The following is a 23,078-nucleotide window of genomic DNA, read 5'->3' on the forward strand; positions in this document are numbered from 1 at the left end:
GAGCCTCTGGACCACACTCACCTGGAATTCAGAGATCTGGGTTCTAGTCCTTCATCATTAACAAGCTATGTGACTCTGCAGGCTATTTAGCCTATCCAAGCCTCAGTTTCCTCATCTGCAAAATGGGAACAATTCTTCCTCTTCCTACTTTACTAGGTTATTGTAAGAATTAAGTAAGATTAAATAAGGTAATATATGTGAAAGTGCTTTATAGACCCTGAAGTGCTCCACAACTGAGGGCAAGTTATCAATCAGCATTTTGTCATTCTGACGTGCATGCCATCGGCCTGGAACCCACAGAGCTACATCCCCGGGCCCTTTTCTCTAAGCTCCACCTCTTCACCCCCAAGCTTTTTGCCTCCCCCCACAGGTGTGTGCTCTTACCAGTGGTTGCAGTCCTTCAGTGGTAGCACTGCCAGGGGCATAGCGATGGGCCCCAAGCTGGCAGGGGCATGAGCCGGGGGGCACACACTGGCCCTCAGGGTCCCAAAGCAGCCCCAGGGGGGCAATTACAACCGGCCACACAGCTGCCCAGCTCCCCACAGCCTTCAGTCTCCCCACAGTTCCGACCGCACACTGGGGCACACTCCTGGTACTCCTGGCCACCAGGACACAGGACAGCTGGACACAGAGATGCATGCAGGTCAGGGGCATTGCCACTGCTGCTCTGCCCACCCCTCCGGACCCGACAGTCCCTACGTCTCTGAAAGAAGGCAAACCCAGCAAACTGCCGAGGTCAGAGGTCCTTCTGGGGACCCTCCCCTGCTGCAAAGCCATTGGATCCCACTGAGCCATTCCTAGAAGGTGCTGGAAGAAAGAGCCTGGGGATGGGGCTGGCCGGAGCAGACTCACAGCAGAGGGTCTGGTCTCTCCAGGAAAGCAGGGCACCCTCCTGGGCACAGTGCCGAGCATAGGCAGTGAGCACGGGGCACAGGCAGTCCCCGCCGTGGGTGCAGCCACACACAGGTGCCAAGCAGCGCAGGTGGAACCGTGCCCTGTCCACCAGCCCGTAGCACTCCTTGGAGGGAGATGAGGAAGGGGGTCGGCTCCTCCCGCACGGATTCCCCTGTCTTCTCTGGTCCCCACTGCCACCTCCCAGTGCTCAGCAGCCTGGCACGGCACCAGGGCCCTCCCGGTAGCCCAGGAGGAGGGCAGGGCAGGTGCTGGCCCCATTTTACAGGTGCAAACAGGAGGAGTGCCCCCAAGCTGGCTACCTGGAAGACTGGGCCATGCAAGATGGCACAGGCTGCCTCCACGAAAATGTGACGCTGAGTGTGGGTGCTGCAGCGGGAAAGTGGGGCGCTGTCCTCCGAGGGGCACCTTCCCTCGCCTGCCACTTGGAACTTGCTAGCAAAGGCGGCAATGCTGGTCTCCATGTTGCCAGCAGGAGTCAGGAAGTCATCCTGCTGGTTCCAGGCCCTCTGTGGCTTCGCCCAGCCACTCACCCGCCCTCTGGCACACCTGGAGGGCATGGCGGGCGTCCAGGGTGATGTAGGCTGCAGGGTCAGACGCTCCCCAGAGGACGCAGGCCCCAGGCCAGCGCAGCAGCAGGAAAGTGGAAGAGGCGCCGGGAGACACTGAGGACCCCAGGGCCGCTCCAGGGCAAGACCACATCCTGCCCGTCCACCAGTACTGCTCCTGCAATAGGGGGTCTGTGAGGGGGCCACCCCCACAGGGCTGGGCTGGGTTGATGACGGTGGGGGGAGGGCACATTGCAGGATGGGGCTGTGAGAAGGGGAAGGACCTGGGGCAGGAGGGGGGAGGGCCTGTGTCATGGTGGGCTGCCCACCCTGAGCAAGGGGAACTGGAGTGACCCCTGCGAGGTCACGCATCCCACCTACAACCCCCACGTGACCCTTCGCACCCACTTTGCCTTTGCCCTTGGAGTCAGTGTGCAGGAGGGGCTGGGACTGGGCCCTGGCTGTCCAGAGCTGGGAGGGGCCTGCCTGCCTTGGTCACCCCAAGAGGCCTTTCAGATCCCTCAGAACATTATGAATTGTATTTTTCCCTCAGGATGGGGCAGAAGTTGCCTTGGGAAATTTCCACAGGACTTTATGTCTGCTTCAGAGATGGCAGAGTGAGGGGGAAGTTGAAGCAGTGATTTGGGCTGAGGGAGTCGCAGGAGAGTTGGGCTCAGGAACCACAGGGCAGTGTGGATGGAGGGTGCTGGACAGAGCCCAAGTCCACAGGGAGAGGAGAGATGACAGGAGGCCCCTGGGGCCTGAGCCACCCTCCAGAGGGCTGCTGGGAGCAGAAGGCCTGGTACGTAGGTACCCTGAGAGCTGAGGCCACCTGAGTCCCTGAGCTGGACGTGGGTGTCCCCCAGGGAGACTGAGATGGCGTAGAGGCAGCTCCCAGCATTGCAGTCCCCGTGCTCCAGTACAGTCAGTAGCGGCCTCTTTACGAAGTCCTGGGGCCAATGGTGAGGAACATGGTGGCGGTGGGGGACCCTGAGAACAGCTCCTGTTCTACTGGTCACCAACGGCACACACTGGGGCAGCTTCCACGCAGCACGTACGCTGACCGCCTGCCAGCCAGCCAGACTCTGTGAGGTAAGGGGCTTAACCCTCACCAAGGGCTGGCATATGTGACGTGTGGGCGTGTGTGCGTGTGCGTGTGCGTGCTCGCGTGCACCCGCATGTGGAGGTGTGTGTGTGCATGTTTGGGCAACATGTCTCCTCTCCCTCCTCCCTGTGGGTATGTATGCTCGTCTCTATGTGTGCCCGTGCACACACACACACACACGCTAAATCTATGTGCACACGTGTGAGCATGTCATGTGCGAGCTCCTGATTGTGCCTATGTGTGTAAGAAGGTGGCCTGGGCCTGGAGCTGGGAAGTCACCTAACTTTATTGGGGGAGGGCTGGGAGGAAGAAGAACCCTCATTTCCCCTGGGGTTGTTTTACAGGAAGTAGCGTGTGACAAGCCCAGTTGTCCCGTGTGTGAGAAAGGACCGTGAGGTTGGGTTTTGTTCTGGGCCCCTGGGCTGGGGTGGCGATGACGGCGGGACTTTCACAGGAACCTAAGGAGGAGGCAAGAACCCAAAGGGCAGGCTTGTGGGTCTGCGGCTGCCATCTTCCCTCCAGAGTCGTTTCTCTCTCAGCTTTTCCCTGGACGACTGTGTGTTCTGTTTATTCAGTGGTTTGCTTACAGTCCCTTCTCCCTCATAGCACCCCTGCGAGGGCCCCCGCTCTGGCACGACATCCCGCTCCCGGACTTGGTCCTCTGGACACCTGCACCAGGCTGAAGCGGCGACCTGCGCGGCCGCGGAAGGAGAAGCTCCGCCCATCGAAGGTGAGGTAATGCCCGTCCCGCCCACCGCGCCCTCGGCGGGGCACGGCGCCTGCGCGCAGAGCCAGCGGCCGTCCTGGCCAACGCTGTGGGCGCGAGGGACTGGAGAGCGCGCTCCGGATCGGCCCCACGGCGGAGGCGGGGGGGTGGGGGTGGAGTGGAGGGGGGTGGGGGTGGAGTGGAGGGGGTGGAGGGGGAGGGACCGAGCTGGAGACGCCCTCCTACCCCCCCAAAACCCTGGTCCCTCCCTCCCCCAGCACCCCCTTCTCCCCGTTAGCACTAGAGGTCAACTGATGGAGGTCACCGGCTAGGTTTTTAAGCAGGGCCGTTACTTATGCCTTGAGAGGTCACAGGTCTCTTGTGAGGGAGGCCCCAGAAGGGAGGCAGGTTGAGGAGATAGCATAAGGGAGGGATCAGAAGGGACCAGGGAGCCTCCAACCCGAGCGAAAAGGCCAGCAAGGCCCGTGGACCCACCGCGGGCTGCATAGCTGGCGCACGGTGTCACCGGGGTCGTAGCGCCGGCGTCGGTGGTAGCAGGGCCAGCGGGCGGCAGGCACACAGAGGGCGCGGTCCCAGAAGAGGCCGGGCGGGCACTCGCAGCCGCTCACGCACTCTTCCCCGCAGGACCCCTCGCCCCCCTCGCCCACTGCCGAGCAGCTGGGCGGGCAGGCCGAGGCGCAGTCCGAGCACAGCCGGCCCCCTAGGCACAGGCGCTCTGCGGGCACAGGAGTGGCTGTGAGGCCCAAGGAGCTTCCCTCCCCCCGTCAGATCCCGCTGCCGCTGGAGAGCCAGCAGGCCTTGGCAGCCCCCCGAGAGGGGCGCTCAGGGGGTGGCGGACCCCTCAGGAAACAGGAGCCACGTGACGGCCCTCGGTCAGTTCCCAGTTCCACAGGGTGGGGAGGCCAGAGGCTGTGCACAGAGGGACAGGCGGGAGCCCTACCGCAGAAGCCGGGCTTCCTCCAGCGCACGTGGATGCGTCGCGCCGCACGATCCTGGGCGTAGCTGGCCAAGGTGGGGCACGCGGCCTCCAGCCGCTCCTCCCGCCCACTGCCCGCTGGGGCCCCAGCACGGTAGGCAAAGAGGAAGGCCTCGTGGTACTCAGCAAGGGGCACCTGCCGAACCGGGACAGCCCCTCAGCCAACCAGCCTTCTCCAGTACTCATCAGCGCCTCCCTCCTCTTGCTTCCAAAACGCCCTGGTTTATAACCAAACAGGTGAACACTGCAAGGGACCTTAGAGATAATATATAGGAGCCTCCCAGAGGGGGCGCCCTGACCGACGGCCCAAAGCAATTTGGTGCCTGGACCAGGTGCCCCGTTTGGCAGCTCCCCAGCACTCCCCCTTCCCATCGCTCCAGTGCCTGATGCCACTTCCACCTCCACCCCCACCCGTACCTGGGCTGGCATTCTCTGCATGGACCGTCCAGCAACTGATGGCACACATCCTGGGCTGCAGCCTCATAGCGCAGTGGTTAAGAATCCGCCTGCCAATGCAGGGGACACGGGTTCGAGTCCTGATCCGGGAAGATCCCACATGCCGCGGAGCAACTAAGCCCGTGCGCCACAACTACTGAGCCTGCACTCTAGGGCCCGCGAGCCACAACTACTGAGCCCGTGTGCCACAACTACTGAAGCCCGCGTGCCTAGAGCCCGTGCTCTGCAACAAGAGAAGCCGCCTTAATGAGAGGCCTGCGCACCGCAACGAAAAGTAGCCCCCGCTCGCTGCAACTAAAAACAAGAAAGCCCACGTGCAGCAACGAAGACCCAACGCAGCCAAAAATAAATAAATAAATAATTAAAAAATAAAAGCATTCTAACTGCCTGTCAGGGGAGCAGGTGACGGCCGGGGCTGTGCCTTTCCCGCAGGCTGGGGTCTGTGGACCCACCAGGGAGTTTGTGGCTGGAGCAGCTGTGGCAGGGCTGGGAGTGGCCGTCCCGCCAGCTGTGTCCCCAAGGCCAGGCTCAGCACTCCTCCAGGCCCCACAGAAGCGTTAGCTGAGCCTGCCCTGGGCTGGCACAGCCATGTGGCAAAGCAGTGGCCCTCAAGGCTGGCTTCAGCAAGGGTTGTGGTGGGTAGAAAGAGAGAATGGGCAGAGCCAGACGGTCAGCCTGGACCGGACTTCCCTCCCCAGGCGGACTGCCACCTCCAGGCAACCCTGGATCTGGGCTAATCTCAGGCGCTTACCCAGGGTGCAGTGGGTGCTCCCCACCTCCCCCCCACCCCGCCCCCAGCCTGGGCAGCAAGCCCTCACCGTCAGGTTCCGTGCAGCAGGCCTGGTTTCCGGGGGCCTGGGTCCACCAGGTAGGGGGAGGGGAGAAGATGTTAGTGTTCAGCCCCATCCCTGGGAATGGCCTGGGACATTCAGTCTGGTCACCTACTCTCTGAGAGGCTTTATCGTGTAATTTTCCCTTCTTGGTCTCCATTTCCAAAGCGAGAATGATCTCGGGAAGGCGGACTGAAGGAGGGGCACGGGGAGCAGGCATCATGACTCTCCCTGCACTGCCCACGGAAGTGCCCACTTATCCCCCACCCCCAAGCTCCGCCCCTCTGGAGCCCACCCACGACCTGCTTCCCAAATGCCCGCTTCTCCAGGTCACCGCTCAGTCCTCCCCTACTCTAAGGATGTCACCCCACGGCTCTCTCCTGCTCGGCAGCTAGCCCAGCCTCCACGTCACTCACTTGTAGATGGGGCAGAGCCCCGCACGGCCACTCCAGGTCAAGTCCAGCCGCCAGCCCCGGTGCTGGTAATGATGGAGCCTGGTGCAGGGCACCAGGTCCTCCTGACGGGGGGTTACTTCCTCCTCCACCAGGATGGTCTCTGTCCACTCACACCACCGCCTGCCCATAGATGGGGAGCGACAGCTGCGGCCACTGTCCGCATCTGTCCGGGAGGCCCTATCCTGTGACCCCACTCCCCGTGGAGAGTTAGTTAGCTGAGGGGGAGGCTAAGTTACGCAGGCTGAGAGAAGGGGGTGCGGGAAGGAGTCTGGCTGCCCCAGAGGGGCCTGGGCCTGCGGCAGGAGGAGAAGGATCTTAGTCCGAGGAGCCCCAGGGTGGCCTGCTTACCCGTTAGCCAGTGCCCATGCCGTCCCACAGAGGAGGGCAGGGAGCAGCATGGCGACCCCCAAGTCACCTTTGGGGGCTGTGAGGCTTTGAGGAGCCAATGCTGTGGCAGGTGAGCAGAGGCTGGGGCTGGCCTCCCCAGCCCCACACTGCTGCTACTGCAGCCTGGGGTCAGTGTGTCCAAGGCGGCCTGAGACAGCGAGCGTGAGGCCCGTGGCACTGGGGAGGTGTTATCTCAGCCCCACGCCCAGCTGCCCAGAACCAGATTGGACCTGCCTGCACATGGCGCAATCCCCTCAGAGGCCAGCTGAGGCCAGCTCTCCCTGGAAACAATCCCCTTCCTGTGTGTGTGAGTGAGTGAGTGTGAGTGTGTGTGTGTGTGTGTGTGATGGGGGGTCCGTGTGTCCCTGATAGTACACTCTCAAGCCCTACCACCAATTAACGTGGACAGGGGCAAGCCACACTCTCTTTCTGGGACTCAATTTCCTTACCAGTAAAAAGCTCAGGGGCCTCCCGGGGAATCACAGGTGGGACAGGGGCTCCACGAATACTTTGAAATTGTGTGTGTGCATGTTTTTCTGATGACAGTTCCATAACTTTTATTAGATTCTCAAGGGGGGCCGTGACCCCACAGTAGTGTTAAGAGCCACAGGGCCACGGCCTTCCAGCCCTCAAATCCTGAGTGTACGATCCTCTCCCCTGTCCCTTTCCTGCTTCTCCTGCCAAGCACTCCAGAAACGAGGGTCAGTGAGCAGAAGGAATGGGGTTTCCAGGGCGATTGGACTGTTTGCGGACAGGGGGGTGGCATGCGCCCTTCCCTCTGTGCAGTCTGACTTCTTACTGAGGGTGATCATTTGTGGCTGGCGGGGTCCATCTGCTCTCCTAGGGTCCCTGGGATCCAGAACCAGGAAGCCCAGATAGGGGAAGGAGAGCCAGCCTCAGGGAGGAGTGCCTGGGCTAGAAAGTGTGGGGGGCAGGGGGCAGAGGGGCCTGCAGCCAGCTCCCCCAGCCCTTGGGGCAGGGCAACCGGATGGGATAATCTGAGCAGACCATCCGGTTGGAAGAGGGTTGGGCAGCAGCTCGCTCCCCAGGGGAATCCTGGTTACATCCTGGTTACCGGTTACCAGCTGCGAGGACACCCAGGCTGGAATGTGGCCTGAGCCTCAGATCCTGTAACCCTCCAACCCCTAATCCTGACGTGCCTCCAGGCATCCCACACAGTCACCCCACCTGTGGTGGGCAGGGTTGGGGGGGCTGCCGGGAACCAGAGCCCTGCCAGGCATTCTTCCAGGCCGACCCTTGGTCCTGGGCCAGGAGAAGGCGCAGTGAATTCCTCAGGGAGCTCTCGGAGGGGGTCCTCGGAAAGGTCCGGGGTCAGGCCGTGGACACCCAGCTGTTCCCAGCCTGTCACACATGCACACCTGGACACTCTCCCTCTGGCACCTAACACACACTCGCACTGCAGGTCTTACAAGGACAGACCGACGTGCCTGTGCCCCATCCTGGCACACAGTGATGTGTTCTGCTCCCAGGGCCGTCCTGCAGCCCGATGACCAGGCCAGACACTGAGCGGCTGAAGCAGCCCATACAGAAGGTAGAAGAGCCCCTGCTGCATGCTGTGCTTCTCTGTGCCCTGGTGTCCCCTCCAGGTGATGGGGTGTGGAAGCCAGGGGAGGCTGCTCTTCACACCGAGTCATCCCCACCCCTCCCGGGAAACCCACACGTGGATTGGGGAGAAATACAAGTCACATCCTTCCCTCTAAAGAGGCCAGGAGGGAGGAAGCTAGAACCCAGAGGAGATTGGAGAAAGAGATTAGAGAGGGAGGCCTGGAATAACCAGCCCACATTTTAGATGGAGGAGGACGGGATACGGGGAGCTTTCAGGGGTTGGGGTGTCCAAGTGGCAAAGCTGAAGAGAAACATCACAACCAGGGGCAGGGATGTCTGAGGGCTGAGGGCACCCCTCCACACCCGACTGGCAGAGGTTTCCAGCCGGGTGGGAGGATCCGCTCCCCACCACGCCCAGGGGACTCTGCCCTCTCGTCAGCAGCGGCTCCCCTGGATGCCGCCCCGGGGAGTCTTCACCCCATCCAACTCCGGCCTCCCCCTCGACGCCTCCTCGCCAGCCCTGCCTTTTCCCAGGTGACCTGGTTCAAAGCCCCCATCCCAATTTCTACTTCGAAGGTCACGTTCTTAGCAGGCACTGGGGCCCAGCCTGGTCTCCTTCGGGCTCTCCTCACCGCCCCCAAGGGACCCGGCTCCCGCGGTGGGTCTAAGATCGGTGGGGGGCGGGGGGGTACGGGTCTGGGTGGAGCCGAGTGGGATCAGGGTGGAGAGCGGGGGCAGGGCCGCAGTTTCCCAGACCGACCCCACCGACCGACAGTCGGGGACTCGATCCCGCCGCGGGAGCGCGGCGCAGACACATTCCGCCGGACACTTGCGATTCAAAGACAGCAGCGCAGACACTAGCTCCCTTCCCCTTAACAGGCCCCCTCCTCTTCCCCCCAACTCCACACCGCCCCCCGACGCCCCGCGCTCCACCTTTCCCCTGGCTCCTCCCTCCGCGCCTGCCGGCACCCTCCCTCGCAGCCCGAGTGCCCTTCCTCCTTGCCTCCTCTCCCTCCTCCACCCCTTCCCCCCGCACTCCTCTCCCCCCACCCCTTCCCCTCCCCCGTCCTTAGCTCCCACTTTCCATCACCTACTGCGGGCCGTCGTTCCTCCAGACCCTCACCTGCACGCCTAACCCGCTGTGCACCCTCTCCACTCCTGGGCACCCTGTCCCCGACCTCCCCCACTGGCTGCCCCGCTGCCCCCTCCCGCCTCCTCGCTCCCCTCCCCCTCCCGGGCGCTGCTTCCCCGCTCCCGCTCCCTCCGCGTCTTTTCCTCTCCCTTCCCCGCGAAGTTTCGGGGCTGTCAGTCTGTCAGTCTCCGGGCAGTCCGCACCCGGACTGCAGGCGGCGGGCGCCATCGCGAGCCGAGCCCGCGGGGGCAGGAGGCCGGGGCGCCGGGGTCCGGGCGGCAGCGGGGAGACCGTGGAGGCGCCCAGGGCGGGCGCTCCGCCGCTTCCCCGCCACACCCGCACTCGCAGCCACCGCCCGTGCGGCGCAGGTGACAGCCCCGGGGGTGCGGGCGCCCGGAGCGCAGCAGGGGTGGGGTGGGGCTGGAGGGGAGCGAGGGCAGAGGAGCGGCGAGGGCCGGAGAAGGGAGGGGTGGGACCGGGGAGGAGGGCCGGCTCGGGGGTCAGGGCTTTGAGGAGAGCGGAGAGGCGGCATCCGGAGGGATGGGCGGGGGCTGGGGAGAGGGGTCCGGGTGGGAGTCAGGTGGGAAAGGGTGGGAGGCCCCCGAGGGCAGGGAGTGGGGCGTCTCCGGAGAGGGGGCAGGGAGTGTGGGAGGGGGCCGAGGGGCACGGGCGGGAGTCGAGGCGCGGGGATCGGGCGTTCGGGAGGGGCGCGAGAAGGGCGCTGACAGGTGAGCCCGGGAGCCGGGAGGGCGTCGGGACGTGTAGTGAGCTCCAGGCGGAGGGGCTCCGGGGGACAGATGGAGGCGGGGAAGGGGGTGGGAGGGGAAGTCAGTGGGGAGCAGAAATGGGGAACGGAGCCCCGGAGAGGGAGGGGAGGGACGCGGAGGTGGGTTGGGAGGCAGGGGCGGGGAGGGGCAGGGCCGGCGGGGCAGTCGGAGGGAGCGCTGAGCCTTAGACCCGAGGCTTGCTGGGGGCCGGGCGACTAGGCGGGAGCTCGGGGGGGCGGACTGGAAGGGGGAGGGGAAGAGCAGTTCTGGGGAGTGGGGACCAGGAAGGAAGGGAAGCGAGAGCCCGCTGGGGAGGCAGAGGGGGAAGGGAGACGGGGCCTCGGAGGGGAAGGAGAGCTGCAGGAGGGAAGGATGGAGGGAGGGAGAGGGTGGTGTGGGGAGAGGAGGAGGAGGGCTGGGGAGCGGGGGGGGGGAAGGGAACTGAGGTGAAGAGAGGAAAGGAAACCAGAGTGGGGGAGGAGAGGGAGAGGGGAGGGGAGAGCCGGGAGGAGGAGGGCGGTGTTGGGGAGGAAGGAAAAGAGGAGGGGGAAAGGAAGGGAGAGGGTTTGCGGCCGGGGAGGGGGAAGGAGCCGGGGGAGAACAGGGAGGGGAGGGAAAGGCGGCCCTGAGCCTGGGGAGGGGGAGGGGAGCTCTGCCGCGGAGGCTGCCCCAGCTGAGGGTCAGGGGGGCGGTGGCTACGGAGGGCAGACCCGAGGGGGCCGAGAGGGGTTGGCAGGCAGGCTGTGGGCAGGGGGAGGAGCCGGAGGGGCGGGGCAGGGGGCGGGGCTGGAGAGCCAGCCAGCTTCCGTGGGGAGAGAGGGCGGAAGGCGGAGGGAGCGGGAGAGGGGAGGGTGGAGGGAAGGCTGCCAGAGACTGGGGGGGAGGGGAGTCTGCTGGGGAAGGGGCAGGGGATCCGCTGGAGGAGGAGCCGCGAAGGCGGCTCGAGGGCCGGGTGTCCAAGCCTGGGAAAGCCCCGCGGGGGAGGGGCGATGGTTTGGGGGAGGTGAAGCCAGAGTTATTCGTGCCTCCGGTGAGGACCCTCCTCCGAGGGCCTCCCCACCAGTTGCCCAGTAGTGATACTCACCTCCGCCCCTAGGCTGGCTACTATTTCACCGGCTCCTGCAATGACAGTTGGAGGGCCTAGGAGACGAAGTTCCCCGCTCTCCCCTCTGGTCTCCCACCCTCCACCCTCTCCCCAGAGAATCGATTGATTCCTGACACCCCCAGGCAAGGGCCCTGGGGGGTGGGGAGCGCTGAAGGGCCGGTGCTGGCTCTGAGAGACCTGCAGGTGAGGGTGGCAGGCTGATTTCCAGAGCTGACCTGAGCTTAGCTTGCAGAAACGGCTTCAAGGCCTTCGCCTTGGTCCACCTTCAAAGGTCTCTGCTTTCTGAAATCCACGTTCCCTCATTTCCCTCACCTGTATCTGAGGACATCACCTTTGGAGCTCCTGGACATAGCTGACGGGGAGAGGTTGGGCAGAGCCAGGACCCAGGTGGAAGCTGAGAAGAATCTGAACAAGGTTGTATTTCTCCTTAGGGTCTGTGGCCGGATCCCCAGGAGGAGTTATCCTGGGTTGCCATGAGAGAGACCTTCGAGGCCCTCAGGTCCCTGGGTGAGCCAGCAGAACTGAAGGAACTTGGATGGGGGGCAGGGGAATAGGAGGATTCAAGAGCATACTACGCCTGCTGCTTCCCTAATTCAGACAGCAGAGCATCCTCAGGAGGTTGCCACCCTGATACCCCGGAGACCCGAGGAGCCTTTCTTTAGGGCAGCATCCTTTTCGGTTTCATCAGGAAGAATGCCTGGTCCATGTTGGAGGTTGTGCTAGTACTCACAGAACACCAGGATATTTAAATCTATTCTCTCTTCCTTCTGTCGCCTGTCCTTGACGCAGTGCAAGGGGGCTGAGGTCGATACCTGGCCAAGCCACTGCAGGGCCTGGCTGTCCCTTGTCCTAGTTAGAGACCCTTCCTTCCTGAGCACATGGGGAAAACCCATTGGGTGGACTGGGAAGGGGAAGACCCCCCCATCTTTGATCACCTCTTCTGTACTTTGTGCTTTACTAAGACCCATCCTTTTGCCTGTAACAGGACTCTCTGTGGGACAGCCGGAGATGGCCCCCCAAAGTGAGCCTGGGGAAGAGTCCCATAATGCCCAGGAACAGATGTCCCCTCCCCGGGAAGAGAGAGCGCTGGGCAAATGCTCAGGTAAGTAAGTGGGGACCAGGGAAGGTGGCTCAGGGCGGAGTCTTCCTTCCTTTGTTCATCAGGTGTTTATTGAGCACCTACTAGGTGCTCCATGCTATTCTAGATATTCAGGATACCTCAGTGACCAAGGAGACAAAGATCCCTACCTTCCAGGAGCTTAATCCTAGTGAGGGCAGAGGGTCAACAGACAACAAATGTAGAAATAAGTGTACTTATAACCCGTGTTAGAAGAGGCTATGTGCTTTGGGGGCGTAAAGCAGGGTGAGGGCGCCTGAGACCACTGCAGGTAGGGGTGGGGCAGGCTGGAGGATTAAATAGTGGGGTGAAAGTAGGCCTCATTGGGGAAGTAAGATTGGAAAGAGGTGAGGGAGGCAGCTAAGCAGATGCGGGGAGAAGATGCCTAAGGCAGGCGTGGACCTGGCTTTCTGACACCCCGATCTCCTCTAATGATTTGCCTTGGAACTGGAGTCCATCTGGTGGCTGGGAGGTCCCCCATCTCCCCTCCTAGGAGCCTCATGTAAGCCTCAGGGCAGGGACCCTTCCTTGCTTCCACTATCTTACACACACATATTCCAGAAACTCCTCACAGCTGTGGCTCTTGCAACCTGCACGGCCTTAGCAGCTGCCCTGCTTGAAGGAGCCTGAGGCTGCCCTGGGGCAGCTGGGAATTCAGCCCCTGCAGGTATGATGTGGGATGCAATCCTGCCGGTGGGGCTGGGACCGGGGTGTCAAAAGCCCCTGCTTCCTAGCGTCAGTGGGGAGCTCTGTCCATCTCTGATGTCTGCAGCATCCTTGAGGTAGCCTGTTCTCTGCCAGGGCGCGAGGCCCCCAGACCAGAGGAAGGTGCCCCCACTGAACAAGCTGAAGCTCCCTGCAGAGGAGGCCGGGCATGTGCACCACGGAAGGCTGAGCCCATGGGCTCCTGCCCAGGTGAGTCTTCCCCCGCTCTCCATCCCACCAGGGGGCCAGGCGGAGGGAGCAGGGGCCTGCCAGCTCCCGAGCTGCTATCTGAGGAGGCAGCCCCCCCAGGCCCTACCAGCCCAAGATGAATCAGGCCCTGGCACCTTTCTGCTGTAGAGCCTCAGCACGCAGAGGGAATTCTACATCCACAGACAACAGGAATCAGAGAGGCTGGCCACCAAAGAGAAACACACTCTCACCTCAACATCCTCCAGAAGCCTTAACTTCCCAGCCTGTCTCCCCCAAAGTTCATTCCTGTTGACAACTTGAAATATGCTTCCCAGGAAGACATATGGCGTTGATCAACCTTTTCACTGTCTCTCTCCAGACATGCTCCTTCCCCCAAATCTCCACTGATCTCGGTGCTACGCAGATGCTCCGAATCTGCTGTAGTTGATGCATCTCCCCCATACGCAAGGCGATCAGACAGTTGTTCTCTCTCCACAGTCCTATCCGTCACTTCCTTCCACTACCACCAGCTTTATCCCCTTCTGCCTGAGTGATGTCACTTATTCCACGAGGGCTTATTTCGTGCCCACTAGGTCCAGGCCGTGTTAGGTAGAGCGGGAAGAGGGGCTCTAGAGTGACACAGTCCTGGTTTGAATCCTTGCTCCACAGTTTTTGCCTGAGCGACCTTGGATAGGCTAGAGGAGCCTCAGCTTGTCCACGAGAAATAAGACTCACTTGTGCACAGGGGTTTTTGTGCAGGTTTGTGAGAGAGCGTATACGGTGCTTCATCTGCAGTTGGCACTCAGTACATGGTGGCAACCCTCATTTTCATTAGGCGCATAAAGAAACAGAACACAAGATGCCTGCCCTCCAGAAACTGAAATCTGATACCAATATGAGCCAGAGTAAAGAATGAAAAGAACAAATAACAATAAAGGCACATCACAAGGAAGTGTGAAAGTGTCAGCACTTAAGTGTTTATATGAGATCCTCGTGCGTTGGATCTGTCAAAGGTTTTGTTGACTTGTGCTGCATATTGAGAGAGGTGTAGACTCCAGCTTGGATGAGGGTGAGGGTGGAGGATGGGAAAACATTCTAGGCTAAGAGACTTCGAACTAGGGAAGTTGACATGTGACTGGGGTTACAGAAGACCAGCTTGCCTGAAGTGAGGGGTTTATGCCTGGGAGTATTAAGAGAGTTGGACTAGGTTGGCGTGAGCCTCAGATGCAGCTAGAACTTACTTTATCCTCTAAATAATAGGGAGCTATGGGTGGTTCTTCAGTAGAAGAGTGGCACAGTGAAAATGAAAGCGACATCACAGTATGATAAATAGCTGTTTGGAACTGATGGATGGATAAAGGAAACCAGGAGTAAATCTAATTGTGATAGTGCACGTGGAATGTAACCAAGGCTCAGGCTATTACAGACGTTTAGAGCCAGACAGGACCTCCGATCAGCCGGTACAAAGGTTCTCAAACAAGAATCACTTTGGGAGCTTGAAAGAAAGAGAACAGATTCACGGGCCCGGCTCCCATAGATGCATTTTGTGAAAGTTGCCCAGGAGATTATGACGTGGCACCAGGTTTAGGAACCATGAACTGGTCCAACCTTTACGCCTAAGCGAGCTAACACACTTAGTTCAAAGAGATTAAATGACTCAACCGTGGTCACACTGCTGCTGAGTGGCAGAGGAGAACCCAAGGGGACACTCCCGGTCTGGGTCCTGAGCTCCTTCCTCTTGGCTGGGCCATTGCAGTGCCCAAGAGTGGGCAAAGCTCCAGGGGAACCCATCTCCAACCTGCTCCCTCAGAGGGCCCTCCCTGCTTCTCCAGCGGTGGTACCATCTATTGGTCCTCCAAGTCCTGTAAACTCAATCCTCTTCTTAAACTGGGATTTCCCACCTGGCCCTAGAAGCAGCAGCGAAGGGCGTATGAGCAGGGGGAGACTTTGAGAAACCACAGGAAGGAACGCAGAGGTACTCAGTGTCCACTGGGGAGGAGTTAGAGAGCAAGGGGGGCGTCAAAGGTGAAGGTCAAGGTTCCAAGTCCAGCCCGCTGGGAGAAGGGGGCTGTAGACCTACTGTTGACATCAGCGGGGTAGATCTGGGAAGGTGGGGTGTTTGGCGGTAAGCCTGCTGAGCTGTAACCAGTTCGCAGGACACGCAGGGGAATGGCTCAACTGGGGATGAGAGGTTGAGGTTCCAGAACAGAAAGATCTGGGGGGCCACGTGGACATACGAGCCGGGACAGGAACCTGAGGACTGAACCTTGAGGGGGAGTAAGGGGAGGCTAGTCCAGAGGCAGGGAGGCAGGCAAACCGGGGCGAAAGCGTCCCCGCAGCAGAGCCCGGGAGGAAGACTTTCAGTGATCTTTGGGTTTGGTCATTCCCAGGAATTTCCAGTGGAAAGAGCAGAAGCTAGACTTCAGGGCTCCAGGAAGTGGTGGTCGTACTGGCAGATAAACGGCGCATAAAAAAATGTGGGGCTTAACAGACTCACCTTGTTTTGACCTTTCAGGGGAGGAGTGGATGATTCGGCAGGTGAAGGTGGAGGCGGAAGATCACGAGGCAGGAGAGGAGGTGGAATGGCCCCAGCATCTGTCATTACTCCCCAGCCCCCTTCCCGCACCTGACCTGGGGCCTCTGGCCGCCGCCTATAAGCTGGAGCCGGGGGCCCCAGGGGCACTGGGCGGGCTCGCGCTGGCGGGGTGGGTTCCGACCTCGGAGAAGCCCTATGGCTGCGGGGAGTGTGAGCGCCGCTTCCGCGACCAGCTGACCCTGCGGCTGCACCAGAGGCTGCACCGCGGCGAGGGCCCTTGCGCCTGCCCGGACTGCGGCCGCAGCTTCACGCAGCGCGCGCACATGCTGCTGCACCAGCGCAGCCACCGCGGCGAGCGGCCCTTCCCGTGCTCCGAGTGCGGCAAGCGCTTCAGCAAGAAGGCCCACCTGACCCGCCACCTGCGCACGCACACGGGCGAGCGGCCCTTCCCGTGCGCAGAGTGCGGCAAGCGCTTCAGCCAGAAGATACACCTGGGCTCGCACCAGAAGACGCACACGGGCGAGCGGCCCTTCCCCTGCCCCGAGTGCGAGAAGCGCTTTCGCAAGAAGACGCACCTGATCCGCCACCAGCGCATCCACACGGGCGAGAGGCCCTACCAGTGCGCGCAGTGCGCGCGCAGCTTCACGCACAAGCAACACCTGGTGCGGCACCAGAGGGTCCACGAGGCGGCCGGCCGCGCCCCATCCTCCCCCGACGCGTCCGCCTCGCCCACGTCCCCTGCCCCGTCCCCAACTCCGTCCCCTCCCGGGCCCAAGCCTTTCTCCTGCTCCGACTGCGGCCTGAGCTTCGGCTGGAAGAAGAACCTCGCCATGCACCAGCGTCTGCACCGTGACGAGGGGCGCCCTTTCGGGTGCGACGAGTGCACACTGGGCGCCACCGTGGACCCCGCCGCTGCCACCGAGCCCTCGGCCTGCGCGCCCCGAAGCACACCGGCGCCCCCGGGCGCTCCCGCGAGCCAGCGGTCCTTCCTCTGCCCGGACTGCGGGCGCGGCTTCGCCCACGGGCAGCACCTGGCGCGGCACCGGCGGGTGCACACGGGCGAACGGCCCTTCGCCTGCGCGCAGTGTGGCCGCCGCTTCGGCTCGCGGCCCAACCTGGTGGCCCACTCCAGGGCCCACAGCGGCGCCAGGCCCTTCGCCTGCGCGCAGTGCGGCCGCCGCTTCAGCCGCAAGTCGCACCTGGGCCGCCACCAGGCGGTGCACACAGGCAGTCGGCCCCACGCCTGTGCCGTGTGCGCCCGCAGCTTCAGCTCCAAAACCAACCTGGTCCGCCACCAGGCCGTCCACACGGGTTCCCGCCCCTTCTCCTGCCCTCAGTGCGCCAAGAGCTTCAGCCGCAAGACCCACCTGGCGCGACACCAGCGCATCCACGGCGGCGCCGCCCACCCGACCTCCGAATCTGACCTCTTGGCTCCCGTCTGGCCCACTCCCACCGAGGTGGTGGCATCCCCGCTCTTTTTCTGAGCCTCTTTCTAGGCCGGACCCTGCCTTTGCCTTCTTTCGTTCCCTGGTTCCAGAGACCCATGCCCGACGACATCTCCTGGGCGGAGGAGCACAACGGCCTGGACAGCCTCCGGCCATTTTCCTTCCCTCTCTGTCTTGCTGGGGAGAAGTCTGGATAACCGGCTTTGACATTCTGGGACAAAAACAGTGCTGAGAGTGAATCCTTGCTAAGGAACAGTTAAGGCCTGAGTTCCTGGAAATCTCCCACCCAGAGACCCCATCGGAAAGCAGACATTTCCCGGACCACTCCCGACCAAAGACTGAGTCAGGAACCTCTAGGAGGGAGGGAAAGAATGGTGATCTGTGTACTGAAAGTTTCATTAAAATTACAATCTGAAGGTTCTGGGGCTGTGAAATGAGTTGGGGGGATGGAACTCCAGACTTTTCTCATCCACTCACCCACCTTAATCCACACACAGATACCCCTTCCCTTCCTATCCTGCGTGAGTTAAATTTAGCCAACTGCCGGTAATGGCCTTTATCAAATCAAAATGTGATCCAGCTAATTGCTAAATCACCATCTTGCTCCCTGCCTTTAGCTCAAATTGACAAGGAAGAAACATCAATATACATTTCTCATGCCAGGTGTCAAAGGCTAGAACTGTAGGGAATGCAAAGAGAGGGGACAGTGTGCCCCTGGCCATTCCTATGGGGACGGCGTGCCTCCAAGGGCTCTGGAGCTCCAGGGCTCTGCCTCTGTTTGCAGCTCTCCCAAGGGGATCTCAGAACAGCAGCCCCACCTGCCACTCTGCCTGGCAGCAGGAGGAAGGATGTTAGTGACAGATGAAGGTTGCTTTCGCATCACACTTTCCCATAGGTTCTCTCTTTACCATGGGTGCAGACGTTTCTGTAGCTGTGCTTCCCCAGCCTAGACTGGCAGGAGAGCTGGGCTGGCTGGGAGTGACTGGGAGGGGTGGGATGATGGGGGAACATGTTGGACTTGGAGTCAGAAGTCTTACCTTTGACCCTTCCTCAGCCTCTTTTAGGACTTGCGGCAGAGTCCTCATTTTCCTGGGCCTCTGCTTTCTCATTAAAATAATATTGCTGGGGCTTCCCCTGGTGGCGCAGTGGTTGGGAGTCCGCCTGCCAATGCAGGGGACACGGGTTTGTGCCCCGGTCCAGGAAGATCCCACGTGCGGCGGAGCGGCTGGGCCCGTGAGCCATGGCTGCTGGGCCTGCGCGTCCGGAGCCTGTGCTCCGCAACGGGAGAGGCCACAACAGTGAGAGACCCGCGTACCGCAAAAAAAAAAAAAAGATTGCTGGTGTTGATGAGGGCTGAGGCTTTTTTCCCAATTCTAATGGCACTATCACCAAAAAGAACCCTAGCCCTGCGCTAGGCACTGGGAAACAATAGTAAGCAAGACAGACAAGACCCTGCCCTCACAGAACTTGCAGGAAACGTGAGGAGTGCGGGCTGAGGGCCAGCACAGAGGGCTTTGGGAGTGGCGTCCCAAATTCAGGAAAAGTCAAAGGAGGTTCCCGGGATGAGGACACCTGTAAAGTGAGCCCTGAAGGATGGGAGCAAAGAGCAAGTGGGTAGCCCCCCCTCCTGGTCCTTTTCCTGGGTTCCCACCTCCTTCCTATCCCAGTCTTATAAGTCCAACTGGTCTGAATATGCAAGACCTGGGAAATCTTAGGTGGGACCGAGTCCCACAGCCATTCTGGTGATGACCATTGTGCTGGGGGAGGCGGAAAAGACGAAGAGCCAGGCGGCCCTTCTGAGTCAGAGCACAGTAGTGAACAGAGGACAGTAGTGAACAGAGGACAGTAGTGAACAGAGGACAGTAGTGAACAGAGCACAGTAGTGAACAGAGGACAGTGCCTCTTGCCGGCTTCGGGTGTCCCCACGGCTTAGCTGGCTCCTTCAAGCACCCACACCAGTGAACTGGCACCCAAAGCACACACGTGCTCCATTCCTAAGTTGTTGCCTTTCCACTTGGAGAAGGAGGGGAAATGGTCCGCGAAGGAGGCAGCCTGGTGTGTTTCAAGTACAGGTTTCCCCAGCTATCCTAAAATAGGGCGTCCCTATGAAACCTTCCATAAGCTGAAACATCGTAAAGTGGAGAAGCAGTCACTTTTGGACACATCTTGCTAATGGACGCACAGAACAGATCGAGAAGAAGCACAGATGCTCACAGACACAGTTCAAAGCCATGGCGGCTTGATGCTGGCATGCTGAGTGTGGTTCCCAGGAAGGAGCTTTGCAGGGTCTCTCTCACTGCCTGGGGTACGCTGCCTCTATAAGGGCAAAACAAATGCTAGATGCTATTTTCACTTTTCATAAAAGCAAAACTCCTCTTCAGATTCCTTGCAGTTAGCGGAAGCAGGTACTAACGTAGGTCTTTCATAAAAGTGAAGTGGCGTAATTCGAACTTTCAAAAAGCAGGAGATCGCTGTAAACCCCACAGCCGGCGCGCCTTGTATCAGAAAATACTCAGATGCTCTAAATGTTCCTATTTTTCTTCTAGGTAACACTATGCTCGGGCAACTAAGTTAGTGATAAAGAGGCTGCTTGGCAGCGATGGAATCAGAGCAGAATGAAGTCGGTAGACTTAGAGCCTTAATCCAGGCTTTAGTGAAGTCTACCTATCACATAATTAGTAAGACAAAGAACTTTCCGAGTGGCCTCCTCCTGTATCTCCTTCCTCTCCATCTGCAGGGTTGGACGAGAACATGCCAGTTAGAGTGACCTGCCGGACATCCCTGCGAATCTTGAGTCAGAAAGATTCCAGATGTTCCCCCTGCTCGGCCGGCTAGCTCAGAAGGCAGGGAGACAGGCATTGCAATCCTCCACCCAGAAGGACGGGTGAGCTTTGGAGTCCAACCAGCCTTGCGTAAACGTTGTAGCGAATTGAACAGAAGATCTTGTCGTTGTGGCATCTACAGTCCAGATATAAGACAAGCAGCTGGTTGCTTTGGGGCCCAGAGCGCTGGGTGCTCTGGGACACTCCGAAGAAGAAAAAGCCAAGATCCCTGACTCACAAACCTAAACCTTAGAAGGGAGACAGGCTTGAGTTTCATAAAACACCTGGACCATCGTATGTGGTGGTCTGGGCCCAGGTGTTCTATTCTATTCTTCAAGATACAGGTATTGGAGGAGTTCAGAGAAGGGGGAGGGCCTGGGCTGGAACAGTCAGGGATGGCTTTGCCAGGAGGAGGTCCTGGTGAGTCCGGAAGGCGGCTACAACTGGAAGAGACCGAGAGGAGGTGGGAGGAACCAGGAGGAACTGGGAACCCTTAAGTGCTAAACCTTATGTTGAGGCGCCGGGCTGCAGGGGATCAGGTGTTTGCACACAGTTTGAGATGAGAACAGGTCACCCAGCTCAGGGCCAGTGCAGAGAGAACTCACATCTCCAGGGCGCCCTGTTCCAGGTCCTCTGCCAGCGAGGCATCGAACATTCAGGACTCCCTTCTCCCATAGCCCTTCACCGAGCTGGTCCCAGCACAACACCTCCCTGTGTCAGCCACCCCGGAAGAAACTATCGAGGGATGAGGGACAGGGTAGGCAGTATGAAAAGGGGTTGTTGTGATTACCGCTAATCGTAATGGTAGCTAATATTTACCTAATACTTGCTATGTGCCGGGGCCCGACCTGAGTTCTTTACATATATATTAACATAGCCAAAACTCACAATAACTACCATTATTATCCCCATTTTATAGATGTGGAAACTGAGCACAGAGCAATTAGGCCATTTGAACAAGGTCATTCCTTCCTTCCTTCATTCATTGAACAAACATGTATACAGTACCTGCTTGTGTGTCTGACACTGTTCGATGCTGGGAATAGTAATAGTAGTTATAAACTAAAATGTGTCCAATACTCTGTGCTAAGTACACTACAAATTAAGGGCTTTACAAGTGTTGCTCTGTTTTTCTTTCCGCCACCCTATGAGTGGGCATCGTTGTCCTTGGTCAAGTTTTTCTGATGAGGTAAAAGAAGCTCAGAGAGTCTAAGTTACTTGCACAAGTCACACAGCATATGTGATGAAAGCAACCCAGTGGTCTGACCCTAGAGCCTGTACTTTAAAAAAGCACATTTTACGTTCCCACCAACAGTGCAGAAGGGTTCCATTTTTCCTCGCCAACCCTGGTTGTTTTCTGTTCTTTTGATAGTAGCCATTCTAACAGGTGTGCGGTGATCTCTCTTTGTAGTTTTTTTTTTTTTGCAGTACGCGGGCCTCTCACCACTATGGCCTCTCCCGTTGCGGAACACAGGCTCTGGACGCGCAGGCTCAGCGGCCATGGCTCACGGGGCCCAGCCGCTCGCGGCATGTGGGATCTTCCCAGACCAGGGCACGAACCCATGTCCCCTGCATCGGCAGGTCGACTCTCAACCAGTGCACCACCAGGGAAGCCCTCTTTGTGGTTTTGACTTGCGTTTCCCTAGAGCCTGTATAAACACCAAGCTCGGTGTCTTTGCAGAGAGGACCCTCAACGTTCCTGGTCCTCAGGGGCTCAGTGGATGGATCTAGTGATCAGTGTGGAAGGGAAGCATGCGAAGGGCCATGGGATAGGGGTGAACAGCAGTGAAGTGCACGTGGAGGGTCGGGAGGGGTCTCTGGAAGGTGGGGTGACTTGCTGAGATCTCACCTCCTCGGACTGGGCTCTCGGCCAGCCGGGTACTGTGGTCACATTCACTCACCGTATTAAGGAGTGTCTGTATCCAGGGAGAGGGAAAGGGGTTCCTGCCCCTGGGCCCAAGGCAGCAAACCACACTTCCAGGGGGCAGACCCCTGAGAAAAAGCAGGAAGCAACTGAAAGCAAGCTCGTGTATTGGTTGCAGAATGTTCCCTTTCCAGAAGTGATGGTGAATTATGGGGTCACCATGCGGCGGGGATATGGGAGTCGGTAGGGAAGGGTGGCTGTCGGCTGTAACCGGCTTGTAACTGGGACAACAGCCTGTATCACAGGCTTGAGTGACACCGCCCAGCGCAGCCCGTCTCTGGGCCCCAGTATCTGAGAATCGCCTGGCTGTTGCCTGCCTGTCTTCCCTGCCCCACAGGCCTCTCCCCTGCACACACGGCCGGGCGGCGGGGTAGGGGGCTGAACAGCCCGGGTCTGTGCTGCGGGACTCCTTCACCAAAGGCGCTGTGTTTGTTTCCTAGGGGCCCTGGAACAAAGCACCACACGAGGAGGATGGAAAGCAGCAGACATTTATCCTCTCAGTTCTGGAGGCCAGAAGTCCAAAATCAAGGTGTGGGCGGGGCCACGCTCCCTCCGAAGGTTCTGGGGTGGGTCTGCTCCAGGCCTCCCTCCCAGCTTCTGGTGTTACTGGCAACGCTTGCGATTCTTGACTTGTAGCCTCGTCCGTCCAACCACTGCCTCCTGTGCTCACATGCCTTTCCTGTGTGTGTGTGTCTGTCTCTGTGTCTCTTCTCTTCTTTTCTTTTCTTTTTTTTTTTTAGATGTTGGGGGTAGGAGTTTATTATTTATTTATTTATTTATTTATTCATTTATTTTTGCTGTGTTGGGTCTTTGTTTCTGTGCGAGGGCTTTCTCTAGTTGTGGCAAGCGGGGGCCACTCTTCATTGCGGTGCGCGGGCCTCTCAATCCCGCGGTCTCTCTTGTTGCGGAGCACAGGCTCTGGACCCGCAGGCTCAGCGGCCATGGCTCACGGGCCCAGTTGCTCCGCGGCACGTGGGATCCTCCCAGACCAGGGCTCGAACCCGTGTCTCCTGCATTAGCAGGCAGATTCTCAACCACTGCACCAGCAGGGAAGCCCCTCTTCTCTTCTTAGAAGGACCCAGTCATATTGGACTAGAGCCGCCCCAGTGACCTCATCTTTTTTTTTTTTTTTTTTTTTGCAGTACGCGGGCCTCTCACTGCTGTGGCCTCTCCCGTTGCGGAGCACAGGCTCCGGACACGCAGGCTCAGCGGCCATGGCTCACAGGCGCAGCCGCTCCGCGGCATGTGGGATCCTCCCGGACCGGGGCACGAACCCGCGTTCCCTGCATCAGCAGGCGGACTCTCAACCACTGCGCCACCAGGGAAGCCCCCAGTGACCTCATCTTAACTTGACTGCATCTGTAGGGACCCAAT

General features: G+C 59.8%; 2 protein-coding genes across 8 annotated transcripts in view; one reads left to right on the forward strand and one right to left on the reverse strand.

Annotated features, from left to right (window-relative positions):
• Positions 1-8,851, reverse strand: part of LOC115851955 (SCO-spondin-like) — a 30,348-nt gene extending 21,497 nt beyond the window's left edge. The window contains 17 exon segments of the mRNA XM_070046329.1: positions 385-404; positions 406-504; positions 506-621; positions 853-1,018; positions 1,215-1,419; positions 1,460-1,566; positions 1,568-1,638; positions 2,293-2,410; positions 3,235-3,314; positions 3,317-3,378; positions 3,767-4,007; positions 4,233-4,404; positions 5,118-5,268; positions 5,270-5,354; positions 5,476-5,579; positions 5,971-6,129; positions 6,358-8,851. Coding sequence (XP_069902430.1) covers positions 385-404; positions 406-504; positions 506-621; positions 853-1,018; positions 1,215-1,419; positions 1,460-1,566; positions 1,568-1,638; positions 2,293-2,410; positions 3,235-3,314; positions 3,317-3,378; positions 3,767-4,007; positions 4,233-4,404; positions 5,118-5,268; positions 5,270-5,354; positions 5,476-5,579; positions 5,971-6,129; positions 6,358-6,407 — 2,006 coding nt within the window. The 5' untranslated portion in view covers positions 6,408-8,851.
• A 156-nt stretch (positions 8,852-9,007) lies between these two features.
• ZNF467 (zinc finger protein 467) lies at positions 9,008-17,374 on the forward strand. 7 transcript variants are annotated; one of them, XM_030854167.3, is made up of 5 exons: positions 9,009-9,462; positions 11,398-11,473; positions 11,952-12,068; positions 12,885-12,998; positions 15,493-17,374. In XM_030854167.3, exons 2-5 carry the CDS (start codon positions 11,440-11,442, stop codon positions 16,995-16,997), a joined length of 1,770 nt encoding a protein of 589 aa, XP_030710027.1. In that variant the 5' UTR covers positions 9,009-9,462; positions 11,398-11,439; the 3' UTR covers positions 16,998-17,374. The 7 variants fall into 7 exon arrangements, with proteins under 7 accessions (XP_060161154.1, XP_030710027.1, XP_060161153.1 ...); XM_060305170.1 differs by lacking the exon at positions 9,009-9,462 and adding an exon at positions 10,751-11,237; XM_030854163.2 differs by lacking the exon at positions 9,009-9,462 and adding an exon at positions 10,751-11,149.
• Positions 17,375-23,078: the final 5,704 nt, after the last annotated feature.

The sequence above is a fragment of the Globicephala melas genome, chromosome 9 (assembly GCF_963455315.2).
Source record: "Globicephala melas chromosome 9, mGloMel1.2, whole genome shotgun sequence".
NCBI classification, from domain to species: domain Eukaryota; kingdom Metazoa; phylum Chordata; class Mammalia; order Artiodactyla; family Delphinidae; genus Globicephala; species Globicephala melas.

Excerpts from the sequence above, each read along its gene's own strand:
- ZNF467 (XM_030854167.3), top strand. The coding sequence starts at position 11,440 with ATGAGAGAGACCTTCGAGGCCCTCAGGTCCCTGG. Across the intron at positions 12,069-12,884 it reads AGCGCTGGGCAAATGCTCAG|GGCGCGAGGCCCCCAGACCA; the intron begins GTAAGTAAGTGG and ends GTTCTCTGCCAG. Across the intron at positions 12,999-15,492 it reads GCCCATGGGCTCCTGCCCAG|GGGAGGAGTGGATGATTCGG; the intron begins GTGAGTCTTCCC and ends TTGACCTTTCAG.